Source organism: Podarcis filfolensis (assembly GCF_964270895.1).
Source record: "Podarcis filfolensis genome assembly, chromosome: 6".
Taxonomy (NCBI): domain Eukaryota; kingdom Metazoa; phylum Chordata; class Lepidosauria; order Squamata; family Lacertidae; genus Podarcis; species Podarcis filfolensis.
Window position 1 is genome coordinate 61,374,236 of NC_139609.1, and position 13,150 is coordinate 61,387,385.

Consider the following 13,150-nt stretch of genomic DNA (forward strand, 5'->3'; position numbering starts at 1 on the left):
AAGTGCAAGCAGTAGTAAATCCTACCTATCCCAAGCCAAGCTCGCTCAGGAACAAGATACAGATATTTTTATCCAGTAAACTTTATTTATATATAACAACAGTACAAAGTGAGTCCTTGGATTGCAAAATAGGAGTGTTTCATATTTACAATAGGTACACAATAATATATTAGAATAACAAAAACCTTTTTCCCCCTTGGAACATTTTTTTAAATACTTCAGCTTTCTTACATTCCCCCCCACAACACTTGTAAAAACAACAAAAACCAGACAACCATCTTAAAAAAAAATATAATACAGAACTCCAGTGTGTCAAGTATAAAGGAGGAGGAAGAGGATGAGAAAATGTTTAGGGTAGTGTAGAGTGGGTACATGTAGGCTATGCAGTCCAACAGCCTTACCAGACTGCTGCAGCAATTCAGTTCCAGGAATGGGACAAATTAAATAGAAGCCCTTTCTCATGCCACCTCAAATCTTCCTTACAGTACTCAACTGGATCATTATTAGAAATCCCACCAGATTAATTCCACAAGATTTGGGTCCTCTCTATTATTATTTTTGATATTAGTGCAGTTACAGAACGAAACATCAAATGAGAATAAAGATTCCTTGTAGCACAACACTGGAAAGGAATCCACCGAGCATGGCAACTTCAGGGCCCCCATCCATTTTAACAAGGCTTGGTAGGAGCCGCTCGGTGGATTCGGCCGCCAGTGCTGTCTGAACATACTTGGTTGTAAATAACCCCCATCCTGCTGTCAGGCACAATGAAAGCTTATGGACAAGACCTATATCATGCTCACAATAAATCTAGAAAGTGTTTTGAACATTTCAAAACAAAAGCACCATTTCAGAAACTGTTTGTGCAAAGTACGGTCCCTGTAAACCTTCCAATATCTTGTTCCAAGATCACTGGGACATTATCTAAGCAGAATGTTGACAGCAAATTTTGAAATGCCAACTATTTTTACTTTTCAGAAATGGTACTAAATTTTGGAGAATTAAAACTGACAGGTACCAAAGTTCCCTTTTTACTTATGAACAAGTTGTCAAGTGTATTTTGGTATCTCCCCCTCCCCAATTTTATAGTATCCTATTAAAAAAGTGTCCATTTTTGGCCAACAACATGGTTAAAAAAAACACAACCATATGAAAAGTTGGTTTAAATTTTTTGCCGACTTCTCTGAAGCACCACATGCCTTGTAACAAGACAAAACAAAAGATATGGAAGGTTTAAAGTGTCCACACTTCTGCTTGTTTGTTGGTATAAATGTATTTTTCAGACTCAGACCCTCATCAGGTTTCATATGTGAAGGGGGGAAATACACAGACAAGAAGGCAAAACACAGACAACAAAAAAGAGAAATTCTGGTCAAAAACAATAGACAAACACAGACACCTAAGCATTAACCACATTGAAAACAAACTGTGTTTCAGTGACCTGATTGATTCCATATGTTGAAAAACAATGGCAGTCTCAAATGACTAGATGAGATGAATTGCGTTATGTTCTTCAAATTTTCCTGATGCTGTGTTTGTTGCTAATAGGAGCTGAACACAGCATCTAGGCAGATTCTCTCACTGCCTGCATCTGAGGTAAGGATACAGATGTACCACAGAGCCTTGAAATGTTATGTGGGGAGCTCTCGACATCGATTCCTTATGAAATCCCTTCAAGATGGTCACCAGATCTGTTTACAGCAGGGCTGTGGAAGCTGTGGCCCTCCAGAGGTTGTTGAACTACTGCTCCCGTCATCTCTGACCATCAGCCATGCTGGCTGGGGCTGAAGTTCAACAACTGCTAGGGGGTCACTTGTTCACCATCCCTGGCTTACAGATGCACACAGGGTTCTGGAGTTCATTTGTATCCTCAATTTGTCTGGAAACACTGCTTATGGTTCCCAGGATGGCTTTAGGACAGGGGTCAGAAAACTTTTTCAGCAGGGGGCCAGTCCACTGTCCCTCAGACCTTGTGGGGAGCCAGACTATATTTTTTTTTTGGGGGGGTGAATGTATTCTTATGCCCCATAAATAACCCAGACATGCATTTTAAATAAAAACACACATTCTACTCATGTAAAAACACCAGGCAGGCCCCACACATAATTCAGAGATGCATTTAAAATAAAACGACATGTTCTACTCATGTAAAAACACGCTGATTCCCAGACCATCCGCGGGCCGGATTTAGAAGGCAATTGGGCCGGATCCAGCCCCTGGGCCTTAGTTTGCCTACCCATGCTTTAGGAGGAAGAATGAGTGCATTTTCTTTCTTGCACTTCTGATGTAATGTATCAAGGGATAATTTGCAATCTCTCTTCTGGTGAGATACCTGATTCCCAGCTCATTCCTCTCACTCTGAGAGAACTGAGGAAAAAGGTCCCCATTTGGAAGTGACATAAGAAGTCCAAAAAGAGAAAGAATGGCTGCCCCATGCTTCTTCTCATTTCCTAGTATTGTGAGACACTGCTAGTTATATATACTAAGTGAAGATGTACATTTGGAAGGGAGGGGGGAGGAAAGTCACAGAAGATCTCAAGAATATTTCAAAACACTACAAAATCCTGCAGAGACATATTTTGCTGGAATTCCACAGAACCATTTTTAAAATTCCGATGAAGTCTTTCAAAAGGAAATACATTCAAAAGGTGTTTCAATTTTAAAACTTTTTTTAAAAAAATCTTCTAAAACTGAATGACCTGCATTTAGATTGTGGCCTTTCCTCAGCACATTGGTTTATGGGCTATGATTTCTTTCAGAAACTCTTAAGAGTTAGCTAATGCATCGAACTCAAATTCACATCCCTTGATACATATCCTTGTCTACAAAGGTAAGGTGCCTTATCTGCATTACACTGGCAAGGTATGAGGTTGATTGGTAGTCATCACACACAGATACAAAAGGAAGGAGATCTGTTGTTTTGGAAAATTCAGTTAGTATCTTGAAAAATGATGCATGTCTCTTGAATATTTTTCACTTAGCTCCCACTGCTGTGCTCACTGGATGGGATCTTGGACAGATGGGTAACAGTTAATGGGAACCAGAACTAACTGGGGGAAGAGAGAGAAGTTATCTCTGGAAACACATTTATTATTTAGAAGATCAGACTGTTCACTAGCAAGTAAACATATACAGTTAGCATCTCTGTGTATTGTTACTGGCTTGTGGTTTATAGTACAAATGGAATGCTGAAATCTGATAAACTCTAGCTCTGCTGGAGTTTAAATGGCTCTTTCATGTTGGGTATTTATTCTTCTCCAACTGCTCCTGCTGCTGTGTCCTTTTTCACCAGGGTTGAGTCTCCACTCAGCCTCTCTCTCCTCCCCCAAAGCTTAATCAGGTCAGGCTATTTTTGTTTCATTTTGCCTGTTGAACTGACTCCCATTGACAGGTGACTGTAGATAATACTGGAGCCTAAAAGGAGGGCTGAAGGGGAAATCACAACACCTGGCGATGCTAATGGGAACTGCTCTCATTCTTACGCAAGTTGAAATAAGAGTTCTCTCAAACTGGAGCCTTCCGGGGATGTTCTCAGTCCTTCATCCAGGTGTAGAGCATAGCAAGCAAGAGCAACAAAACACATGCCACTATGCCTTTCCATTATTGCAACATTTGCACACTGGAGGCATCCTATGACGTTGTCTACCTCTAACTGGAATGGTTGCAGATGAGTTCCATCCATCCACACACTACGCAGCTTAGGTGAACAAACAGGGCTACTTGGAGAAGAACTGAAGCACAGTACCAGCAGCTCTTGTGTTTGGGTGGGAGGAAAAGTTTAAGAGAATAGACACTGCACTGAGATGCACAAATGATATATAATCAAAACTTTGGCCCCTTTGTTGGGCTGATGAAACTTTGGGGCAGTTCATCTAGACTATGATGACAAATGATTTCACTTAAACTGAAGTAAACTCAAATGAGTAAGTGGGACCATTCTAGCAAAGTATCTGCTGCTAAAGGGGTCTGGGAGCCCTTCTACCACTTTGGCAGAGGGCAGAAATGAGCTGCCCTGGCAGGCATTCTTTTGACCCAAAATATTGTTAACAGCAAGGAATGGGAGGACACTTTGATAAAAAGTCCTACTTTATGATGTCAGCCCATGACAATGATACTAAGTCTAGAAAACACAGAGGTACAACAGGTAGGGAAATAGACTATTTTGGAAGGAGATTTACAACTGAGCTTAGATGGGTCTGTACTCCCTCTTAAGAGCCAAGTCCACACTAAATAGGCACTAAATAGGGAAGCTTAGGTGGCTGAGGTGGAAAACTGTGCTCTTTGTCAGCTTAGGGTAGCTGTTGGCACAGCAGTCTATCGAGATATGTAGCATCAGTGCTGTTTGTAGGATTGCATTTGCAGAGAGTTCAGAAACTTCAGCTACTGCAAAATGTAACTACTCAGGTTCTGGTGGAAGCCAGGTGGTCAATTCAGGTGACACATGGCAACAGCTGAACTGGCTGCCTGTGCACTTCTGATCCAAATTTAAAGTGCTGTTTTTAATTTTTAAAGCATTAAAAAAGTTTGGGGCTGAGTCAACCAAAGGACTACCTCCATTCATAACAGCCTGCCTACATGTTATGATCACCAACCACCCTTCTTAGGAGAGAGCCTCTTCTGCAGTGGCCCTGCACTGCTGGTATACTTCGCCACTGGGAAGACTTAATTGTTACAGGCTTTTTGGAGCACATTAAAGACCTGGCTTTTACATGAGATATTTCCTTTGGTTGTTTCATGGTTCAATAGCTGGTTCAATATGTGTAATTTTGGGTCAGACGGGTATTGTTGTTTTTTAACTACTGCTGGCCTTTATTATGTATTTTCAGACTGTGACTGTACTGTATTTGATTTTACCTTGTTTTTACCACTTTGAGAGGGTTTCTATCTTTTAAGGTGACCTAAACCTGTTTTAAATAAATTAAATAATAAACATTTTTGCAACACAAATTGTTAATTTAGCCAGAGGCTCTTCTCAGAACAGCTGTAGCACTTTAGCTGTTTACCCCTTCTACCACAATCTAAATGATCATGGAACCTATTACTGACAGAAGGGTCCATTGCTTTGGCAAGTGAAGCAGATGCAGAATTTTAGTGCTGGGTGGGGGGAAAAAAACCCACTACAGCAGGGGCAGGCAAGTGTGCTAACTAGATGGAATTTTATTTTATTTTTTAAAAATGAAGGCCTTCAAAGGAAAGAAGCATTTGATTAGCACATCACTACCCCTTGCAGTGGGCTCTTTGATGGCTCTGGATAGCACTCATCAATGGAAGATTAAATGGAATTATTCAAACGGCCGTGCTAGGCACAGAAATTCCAGAAATGACGTCTCTGGCTTTGATGTGAAAACACCTGAAACAGAGCAGGCTGGGACTCAAACATCAGGGGAAGGAGTCACTGACACAGATAGGGAATGTCACCTAAGGCAAATGCAATGGCTTTTAAATGCTCAAACCCTGCCGCTGTCCAAAGAAAACAGTATTTGAATCTCACCCCACCATACTAAAGCCATCCATGAATCAGGCTATGAAGCAGCCACAACTGGACTGTTTGGTAGCCATTTGGTTTCCATATTTATTTAATTGTGGAGCAGAAATTCGAGAACGACTTGTATCCCCAGTTCAGCTTTAGATAAATTTCATCCAGCCAGAGGGCAGAAAATACTAGAAGAAATGATACCACACAGGAGATCCCTTCCAGCCTTAAAAACTGTGTGTGGAGATCATCAGTATACAATGGAAAAGTGTAACTGTAGGAAGCAATGCTTATAGTTAGGGGGCACTTGCAGACAGTGCCTGAATCAGCATGCCTGACACCTGCTAACAACAAAAGGATCAAGCCAATTGATGTGCATTTTGCCACTAGATGGCTACACAACCTAAACCAGCAACTCTAGTGTTACCCACCCCTTCTAGATAGTACCTCTGGGTTAGTTACCTCTTCCTCTACTTTTGACTAAATACACAAGAAACTGCAGCCTCAGTTTGGAAAGATGAAGGTACGCCCATACAGAACATCTGTAAAAAGTGAAAACCAATAAAAATGAAAGTGCACTGAAGGAGACCTAACATGATCTAATTGTGAAGTACCTGTAATTGGGTGAAGTGGAAATTCTTTTAACAAAAATTGGCTGTTAAACATTAACAATTAAGTTCAGGAACAAAGGAGACAAATCTGCTCTTGCAATCAAACTCACACTGCCAGACAGTACAGAGGTAACGCTCTGGAAACCAAACTGCCCTTCTTCTGAGATGCCTCCATTCATTTGGCTCCTGGTCCCTGTTCCTGCCAAGTCAATGTAAATCAGAGCTTTCTGGCTGCAAAGCTTTGGCTGCTGTGAATGTCAAAGGCTTCGGCTTATTGCACAAGGTCAGTCATTAGTATTTCTTTCAGGCTATTAATAGGGCCCAGGGAAACTTATGAAAGTGAATTATCAGGGGGAAGTGGGCTTGGCACAGCTTTTAATGAATTATAATTAAAGCAGCAAGTTGCTCCTTTCCTTTATCCTTTTGCTGGCAGCATTCAGGATAATGATTAGAAAGTAAAAGTTGGGGATTCTCACAGAGTAAGGAATTTAACGTGCAACCCACTCACCCTCAGCCTTCTGTGGAAGCAGCTCCATCTCTCACTATAGGAAATAGGGGTAGTGGCATGGCTGCCCAAGCCATTTAGTGGCAAGAAGTCTCTGCTCTACCAGAGAAGATGCTCCTTCCTCATATGGTGGACAGGATCTTAATAATGTATGAGCCTGCTCATGAAAGGACTCCACTCAATAAACAGGAAAGAGGGCTGAGGTGGTCCGTCCCCTGATACTGCAAGCCTCCCTGACCCAGTGAGTATGGACAACTGAAGAGAGGAAGCCTACAAACAGACAGCTCTACGCCTGTGCACTTCCACGCAATTTGGAAACCCATTCATGCAGAATTCCATATCTTGTGGAAGCCTGTGCACATAGAGCTCTAGAAACATAGGCTCCCCCTATTCAGATGTTCATGCTCAACGTGGGGGCAGGGAGGTGTACAATGTCATGGGTAGGGCCACCAGCACCACCCCACCTCCTAATTGCATGGAGCCTCCTTCATGCATATAATAGTACCTTCCAGTGCTTCTGAAATCTAAATCCTGCTTTGGACTGATGTGGCAAGGATAGGCCCAGGAGATAGCTGAGATATATAGGTGCTATAGAAGTGAGTTAGGAGCAAAAGCCTTTGGGGCGGGGTGGGGATTCACCTAATGACTCCTCCTGTCAATGACTTCCACTTGTGCAACATGGCTTTAACCCTCTCCTCCCCATGCTTGCCACTATCCTCCCCAAAATTGATTCAGTGTGTGTGTATGTGTGTCCCAGAACAGTATGTGGGGGGAAGAGAGCCAATTTTCACCTTAGCACAATGTTGAATTCCTCCCTTGTTTTTCCTGATTCTGAGAATTCCCTTCATCAAACAGCTATACAAAGTTACTAAATGGTTACTTCATGACAAATCCTCCCCAAACACCTTTAGGTTTTCCAGTACAGTACTGTTGCTCTGGCAACCTATAACGGACAGGCGATAGTATCCACTGAATCCATCAAGAGCAGCTGTTTTAAATCCTAGACATTTAATTGTCTTATGCTGAAAATGCTATACAGTTTGGGAAGTGGTGGCACAGTCAGAATGGTCATACAAGCTGGTGTCACAACCAGCTTCTTCCTAGACCTTGCTTGAGGGAACCATTCTACTTCTCTCAAATCCGACTCTGATTCCAGTCACGGGATCTGAAACAGTGTGGTCGATAATCCTGCCTTCCATTAGGCCTAATTGTCTTGCCCCAGTCACCCTTCTTAGCTGCAGCCTGCACAAATATCAATATTTATTACAGAGAGAAATATTTACAGCATCCCACCTGCTACTTGGCACTCTCGAAAGGGACAAGAAAGCTTTGGTCTTTTTCTTTTTTAAAAAAGGAACAACAACAACAACAACTCACAGACACCAGCCTTCAACTGATCACTAAGAAATGGGCTGTTAGGGTCAGCTAAGAAACCTAACCCAAGACAGGACACATGGACAAAGACAAAGACAACAGCCATTAACAGGCATGTAGAGTGTGCCATTTCCCTTTGTCTCCCTTCCCACTAGACATAGAAGTCTTATGCTCGACCTTTGCATGACCTTGCATATGGTGTGAGGAAAAAAAATGCAAATGCCATTTGTCCTGATTGCATAAGCACCAGTGAATCCAATGTGGGAAAGCAATAAATATGTTGCCTCACTAGGTCTACGCTGTTCAAGTATTACTTGCTGTAAACATTTTTTCCTTTACTGCAAGAAATCACATGGTGACTAGGAAAACAACGACCCAAAAGCTAACCAACCCACACCCCAAGCAACTATGAAAGCCAATTAGTTTTTATACAAATTGCACCTGCAGAAGCCCACAATGCACCAGTTTCAGTTTAAACCACTCACAATTTCCTTAGCTTCAAAACGGACAGGACATTCCTTAGGAACACAGTTGTCAAATACACAGAGACAGGGAGGAATCTCTTCAACAGGGAGAAGGTTTGTATCAATGCAGAAGAGGAATGAAGGACTTTCATAAAATCATATGCCCCTCCAACGGTAAATAAGGAGTATTAAAAAAATATCTGTACTCTATAAATACACAGCTGAAGATGAATTTCAAGACAGATGGGCTGAAGGACTGGATGGCTTTTCCACTCAGGTACATTTCTGCTAAGTGCCTCTTGCAGATACAGACTGCTGGACTTTCTTTCCCCAGCTGCACTATTTGAAAGGTTTGGTGCAAATTTGTGCTTGCGGGGCTTTCTGTAAGTTCCCAGGCAGAGGCATAAATGGAGTTTTTCAAACAATCCCAAAGGAGTGAAAATCCACTTGCGAACCATCCATCTGAGCCACAGACAACAGGGATCTCATGAGATGGGAGGGGCAGTGTATGCAGCGGAATTTTTTCAATGGGATATTTGATGTGGCCACTGTGGTTTTTGTTACATTTCATTTTTTTTTCTTCTCTCTTTCCTTTTTCTTTAAAAAACAAAACTTTAAATAGCATTTTTGTTATCTCCTAATATACATCAAACAACTTTCATGCAAAGCAGCAGTCATGGAGGAATCTAGGCTTCCCAGAACCTTTCTAGGTGTACAACTTGAGGAACTGAACTTCTTGGCAAACCCAACTGGTTTCTTTTTTAGATGCGCCATTGTTACTGGTTTTCTCCTGTCCTTTTGACTGAAATCTGATGATTGAATTTTGAGCTACGTATCTGGGCTAACATCTCTTTCTCGGTGGAGGTTGTCACAGTACTTTAGGTGTGTTCCCAGCAGCCTCCTTGCTGGTTTTACTCAGTTCCCAGAAGTTTTTGAGGCAACTACTTCCATCTCTTTGTTCCAGGAGTTCCTGCTCCTTTCTTCAGCTCTCCATAGACATGGCACCAATAAGCTGTTCTACTTTGTATGCCAAGCGCTGCCGGCGCGCCTGCTCATCCTGCTCCAGAGCCCCGATGATCTAGAACCAAAATAATGCCAACACGTTAGAAAGAGCAGAACTAATAATAAAAAACAGCCAATATAGTGAGTCAGATTAAATGGAGAGAGGGATGGGAAAAAGGAAAGATGGAAACAAAGAAATGGTTTTAGAAAATCTAGGTGATTTTGGTATCTATATATATTCTGCTAAGAAAACTGCGTCGATTCTATTCTGTGGATTACACATAAAACCAAAAGTGGAGTTCTGCTGGACCAGAAGTCCAGCACCTTGATTTCACAGTGGCCAACCAGTTACATACACAGAAGTGATGTTCTGACATTTCAGTCTAGCTTTGTTAGTAGTTACGATATATACACACCTGTTACTTTTTTTAGAGAGCTTGGAAGATGCATGAGGGTAGATGACCAACCTAATCCTAGCCTTTAGCTGTATTTCCCCCCAAGAAAAAGGTTAAGGGTAAAATGACTGCAAAGCAGAAGAATGCCACTGCCTTCACCAGCCCATACGCATTTTTGTGTTATCACAGTGGTGCACATTACCAGCAAAAAACACAATCATATTCTGGATGCTACATTTCCTGTATCATTTAACAAGAAAGTAATGAGGTTCTCATCCCTAATCGGCAAATGGCTGCTGCACAGTACCACACGCTTATACATGCAATTAAATGACAAAAGCCTTGCTTTTAATGGTTGTAATTGCAAAATAGGCTTTTCTTGCACTGCAAATTAAAGGGTTGAACAGATGGTGGGAACTTGGTTTCAAGTGATGCATCCATCAGAAGAGCCGATGCTGCCAGCAACACTTTGCAAAATAGATTGTGTTTGAGTTGTGCCATACTATTCATTTCTGGGGGGAAAGGGATGGTGGGACAGCACCAAAGGTCAGAATGCTTTTTTGAAAGCATTTGGAGAGCAGTTCGGCTTTCCAAGCAGCGTTTTTAAAATAAACATTTAAACCACAACTCTGCTTTCTCTGACGACTGTGATGTAATTACATAATGATGAAGAGTAGTCACTAATTCAATTCTTTTTGAAATAAATTTTGATAATGGTAGATAGTGGATAGAATCACAAATGAGGCAACCTGACAAAGATAACTAGAAATTATCACAGGTCTCAAATAGCACTTCAGAGGGTGTTTTTTGGGTTTTTACCCCACATTTCACAATAAAGCTATTTTACAACACATATTTTAAATCTACAATACTACAGGGATTTACAAGCTCATTTATAGAAATTTAGAGATGACTGCTTTTAGATTTCAAGATTAAAAACTAGCCCATGTTATATTGGTGCCTGTGATTAGGGACTTCTTGGTTGTGGCATTCTGCTTATGGAATTCAGGAAGAGTCCTTTACTTTTCTCTCTTTTTGACACCATTCATTTTATTTCCCCAGGCTTTTAATGGTTTAGTTTTTAAACCATTAGGATGCGATACATAAAAACTAGGAGCATGCATGGTTTGGGTTCTTTTGGTTCCAAGTTACACTAAGAATATGTTTATGATATATCGGACCAGAATCGCAAGAACTGGACATGTACCTTCACAGACAAAATGCCACAATGGCAAGCTGTTTTTAAAACTCGGGTGTTTCAAACACATCTTTTGATATGGGATAAGGGTGTGTGTGTGTCTGCTGTTCAAATACAGCTGAAGGGCTTTTGACCGGGACCAATTTCTTTTCTTAAGTATCTTCACTAGAGTTCCCATATTTGAAAAAGTAATTTTGGAGCTACTGTTAAGGAAAGTCGGCAAAAATGACACTGCCGACATAGATTGCCAGATTTTCCTGGACATTTTTACGATTTCCACCTGGACACTGCTTCCAACTGCAGTATTCCAAGTATGTCCGGGAAATTCTGGACGTAGCGCAACCCTATCTTCACTGATCCCTGACTCATTTCTGAGCATCATTCAATATGCTTGTGCTAACCTTTAAAGCCCGTCATGGCTTGGGACAAGGTACAAGCCTGACTGTGCACATAGACTTCACCAGCTGAGTTGAAAGCAACTAGGGAGAGGGCCTTCTTAGCTGCGATGCACTGTTTATGAAATGTTACTACTAATATTTAATATTGTAATTTGTTAAGGCTGCAATCCAAAATATTTTCTTTTCGGTGTTGGTGTGTGTGTGAAATCCAAAGGTGGTTCAACTGCTTAGTCCTATGTGCTGCAGCATAGAAGTGTGAACAGGCTCCTTAGAGCTTCAGTCAAATGTATTTATATCCTTCCTCAAGCCCTTTCTGCTCAGCATGGAAAGACCAGGAATGATGCTGGTGGGGTTGTAGTGGGTGTGTTGAAGGGACAGCATTTATATCTTTGTGCCCCCTACATGATTCCACTATGCCCCCCCCCACTGAATAGTAACTGAATAGGCCTTGTGTGTCTTATCCATCATGTTATGGCAACAACACTCAGGTGCCTCATGAGACAAATAGTTCCTTGGGCCCCTCCAGGGAAGAAATGTTTCCTCACCTCCTCACTGTATTTGCTGACATAGGAATAGATTTCATTGAGTGCACTCAGCATGTTGAAATCAATAGAGTGCAGGCGTGACTGTTCTGCGAGGTAGGCATTCATATCTTGGTCACTGATGGCTGGGAGTTTTGCAATGTCTGCATAATACCTGCAAAAGAAATGGAAAGGAATACATGAGAATGGTGTACTTTGGAAACAGAAAGGAATGTGTACATTGCTAGACAGATAGGTCTTGTAGGGTTTATAAAGAAGCTTAAAGTAAGTTGCATTTTTTCAAATAATGGATATGTTGCCACATGCCATGTTAACAGCATTACATAAAAACTAGCAACTGCTTATTTCTGAAAAAACAGCAACCCTGTATTACTTAGTAATGGAAAACGAAACAAGCAACTCCACTTGTAGAAATACTTTTGGAGCTTGAGAAGAGAGAAGAGCAACTGATGATCAAAGAGTGAAAGCTCAGTCAAAAACTAAAACAGCACTAGAATGAATTGAAAGAAAAAGAGGAAAGTACATTAGGAAGCAAAACAAGAACGTGAATGGGAGAGGACACTGTGGTTAATACTACAACACTTCCAGTATGTGCAAATAGATATTTGATGACACAAGAAGACAACACTTTTCTGTCTGTGCTAACCCAATGCAGCAGTTCTCAGTGAAAGTACCACAGTAACTGCATACTTGGGAGAAATTTGGAGGAAGCAGCTCACAACATAGTAGGCATTCATTGATCCCCACTTACCTCTCTACCCAGCTTTTATAGCTGGGTATGTCCTTAGCATAGAGCAGCTTGTTGGAGGGGGAGTCCTTGCCCAGACGGTGCTCTGAGGTGGAACAAGAATCCATAAACGTCTGAGCCACGACTGAGAGGCAGGCATCTGTGATACTTCCCTTATGGATGTCGAAGACGAACTGTGGATTTTTAATTACATTCACCCAGAAACGGAGGGGAAGGCTGTAGAAACATAAGCACACATTACAAGTTCAAGGAAGAGAATAACATATCTTCTCTCACCAAAATTTTCTCTTTCTTTCTTTCTTTCTTTCTTTCTTTCTTTCTTTCTTTCTTTCTCCTTCCTTCCTTCCTTTCTCCCTCACAAAATAGCATGCAATGCCCACAAAAAATTAAGGGTATATGTTTAGTAAGAAAGGCTCCAAGCAGTACAGAAAAAGAATCAG

At 41.4% G+C, this 13,150-nt stretch overlaps 1 protein-coding gene across 2 annotated transcripts in view; it reads right to left on the reverse strand.

Annotated features, from left to right (window-relative positions):
- Positions 1-65: 65 nt before the first annotated feature.
- Positions 66-13,150, reverse strand: part of PLXNA2 (plexin A2) — a 404,642-nt gene continuing 391,557 nt past the window's right edge. For both annotated transcript variants that reach the window (XM_083617292.1, XM_083617291.1), the window contains exons 30-32: positions 12,714-12,926; positions 11,966-12,116; positions 66-9,505 (exon numbers count right to left, since the gene is read on the reverse strand). In XM_083617292.1, the coding sequence (XP_083473418.1) occupies positions 9,410-9,505; positions 11,966-12,116; positions 12,714-12,926 (460 nt within the window). In that variant the 3' untranslated portion in view covers positions 66-9,409. The remainder of the gene's footprint in view (positions 9,506-11,965; positions 12,117-12,713; positions 12,927-13,150) is intronic.